The sequence below is a fragment of the Octopus bimaculoides genome, chromosome 6, assembly GCF_001194135.2.
Source record: "Octopus bimaculoides isolate UCB-OBI-ISO-001 chromosome 6, ASM119413v2, whole genome shotgun sequence".
In the NCBI taxonomy this organism is placed as follows: domain Eukaryota; kingdom Metazoa; phylum Mollusca; class Cephalopoda; order Octopoda; family Octopodidae; genus Octopus; species Octopus bimaculoides.
This window is the reverse complement of record NC_068986.1, coordinates 22,001,649-22,004,129: the sequence shown is the minus strand read 5'-3', so window position 1 is coordinate 22,004,129 and position 2,481 is coordinate 22,001,649. Positions and strand designations below refer to the sequence as shown.

The 2,481-nt window shown below is 32.1% G+C and overlaps 1 protein-coding gene across 1 annotated transcript in view; it reads left to right on the top strand.

The window, feature by feature from the left end:
- The first annotated feature begins 390 nt into the window (after positions 1-390).
- The window catches only part of LOC106870243 (jmjC domain-containing protein 8), a 34,596-nt gene continuing 32,505 nt past the window's right edge, over positions 391-2,481 (top strand). Inside the window, exon 1 of the mRNA XM_014916260.2 lies at positions 391-879. Within this exon, the coding sequence (XP_014771746.1) occupies positions 797-879 (83 nt within the window). The 5' untranslated portion in view covers positions 391-796. The remainder of the gene's footprint in view (positions 880-2,481) is intronic.

Sequence of the window (2,481 nt, the reverse complement as noted above, 5' to 3'; positions counted from 1 at the left end):
ACACACATACATACATACATACATACATACGCAGACGCAGACACACATGCACACGCGCACACACGAGAATACGTAAACAAGCGATTCAGTTAAAAAAAAAACTAAAAATATGAAAATTATTTCCAGAAATTATTGAACATTTCTCAGAAAAGCTATTTCTTAGAAAAGCTATTTCTTAGAAAAGCCATTGAGTAGTACATCAGAGCACGTGAGTAATTGAATAGAAACTGGATGGTACGATGGAATAAGAGTCAAGTACAGAAAAAGAGTAAATAAGAAAAGAAAGAATATTTTTTGACACAAGATACGAGGATAGCATCATATTCGTAATATCAATTTACTTCAGTAAATGCCACATCTGGGCGTGTGCGCGCACGCGTATTTATGTGTATGTGTGTGTATGCGTAAACGTATATAAATATATGTATGAATGTATAAATGTATATACACACACGCATGTATGTATGTATGGATGGATGGATTGATGTATGTATGTATGTATGTATGTACGTATGTATGTCTTTTAACCAGCAGCAAGTACTGCGATGACTGAATTAACAACTAAAGAAATTAATTGAATAAAGATTTATTCGTAATGTATATTAATTGTAAAGTTGAACAATTTCAGATTTGTTTGTAAGCAATTTATACGAATCGACGGTGTGTTTGTGTATCTGAGAAAATTCCTCGGTACACTTCTTGTGCGAATGTCTTTTTACGAACAAGAAACTACTCTTTTTCTACAAGAAACCATTTAATTTTTAAAATATTATATCAATCAACCATTTGGACAAAAATGATTAGCGTTTACCGTCTGTTTGACACATTGTTATTATTGTTATTATCCTCATCTATATACAGTGCTGACGATAGTGGCTGGTGCGTGACATAATATACTTTTGTTTATACATTCACTGTTTACATAAAACATCTCTTCACTTAATGTTAAATATAAATAATATATATGTACACGTAATATTCGAAAATTGCTTGATCGAAGCGTTAGTGTAGCAATGTTAATTTATAATTTATAATTTATAATTTATTTTTGGAATAACTACACAATCGTGCCCTCACTTGACTTGTTTCCTCATAACTTTAAGACAAATAGATAATTTTTAATAAAATTTTCTACCAGTACCTTAGGGTAGATCCCAATTATATCGGAATTTAATCAGAATGAGTAGGTGCTCACAAATACGTAGTGATACACATATATTTATACAATAAACCTTGAAGTTTTGAGAAAAGTTGTGACTTGTCTCCATATGTACGTGCGCGTCCACACATACATTTTTTTCTCAATAAATCCCAATATAATCGTAATCTACACTACCTGAAAGGTATTGGTAGAAAATTTCATTAAAAAATTCAAAATTATCTGAAAGTTATGAGGAAGAAAGTTGGGGAGCACACTTGTGTAGTTATGCCCTATATTTCAATTTCCAATTTTCCTTTTCAGTGCCAATTGGATTTTATTAAATTCCTAAAGGGATTTTTCTATATTTTGATTTATTTTATTTATTTTACGTTAGTTGACAATTTAAATGATTGAAGTCTGCAATAATATTAAAATCAATCTTGTATTTTAACCGGCTTTCATTCGATAACCATATCTTAACTCTCTTCAAGCTTCTATTTTCAATATGCTTTTTTTTTTAAGAATGCTAATGTAAAACGCAATAATTATGTGATGTAACGAAATGATAATTATGTAATTTATGCTTCAATATATGAAGAATTGAAGTGTTTAATAGGATTTCGTATAGTAATGACGTTGTTGTAAAGCTCGTTTCGAACGAAAATCAATAAAAAAATTCAATGTAATAATCATTACTGGATCTGTCAGATTGTCACGTAGACACACATTCATACACATGTACGCACACAATACTGTAACTCATGGGTTCTCAACCATTTTTTATCTATTGATCCTTTAATTACTGTTTTATCCTGGTGGACCCTGCCCTCTAGCCTTTCGATGTTTAAAAACTAGTTTTTTCAAATTTCCTATTTTGTCTTTCACACATTAACTTATGGGCGGCGCAACCCTAAACCTAACCGTCGAAAACGGGTGGTGTGCGTATTCTTTACCTTCGTTTATCTTGTGTAGGTTGAACTATGTAAAATGTTAGAGTAAGAAACAGCTGTTTCTTGCAATACATACAAATATATTCATCTAAAGCCCTTAAAATACTATTTTGTTGCGTGGACTCCACAAAATCTTATATGAATCCCATTTGAGAATCCCTACTGTAATGCATAGCGTTTTACCTCACAACACACACGTGTGTGAGCGCGCGCGTATAGATACTCTTTTACTTGTTTCAATCATTTGACTGTGGCCATGCTGGAGCACCGCCTTTAGTCGAGCAAATCGACCCCAGGACTTATTCTTTGTAAGCCTAGTACTTATTCTGGTGGAGATGGAGTATATGTAATCTGGGTATACCCCCCCCCTTTAAAATTTTTTTTTTTTTT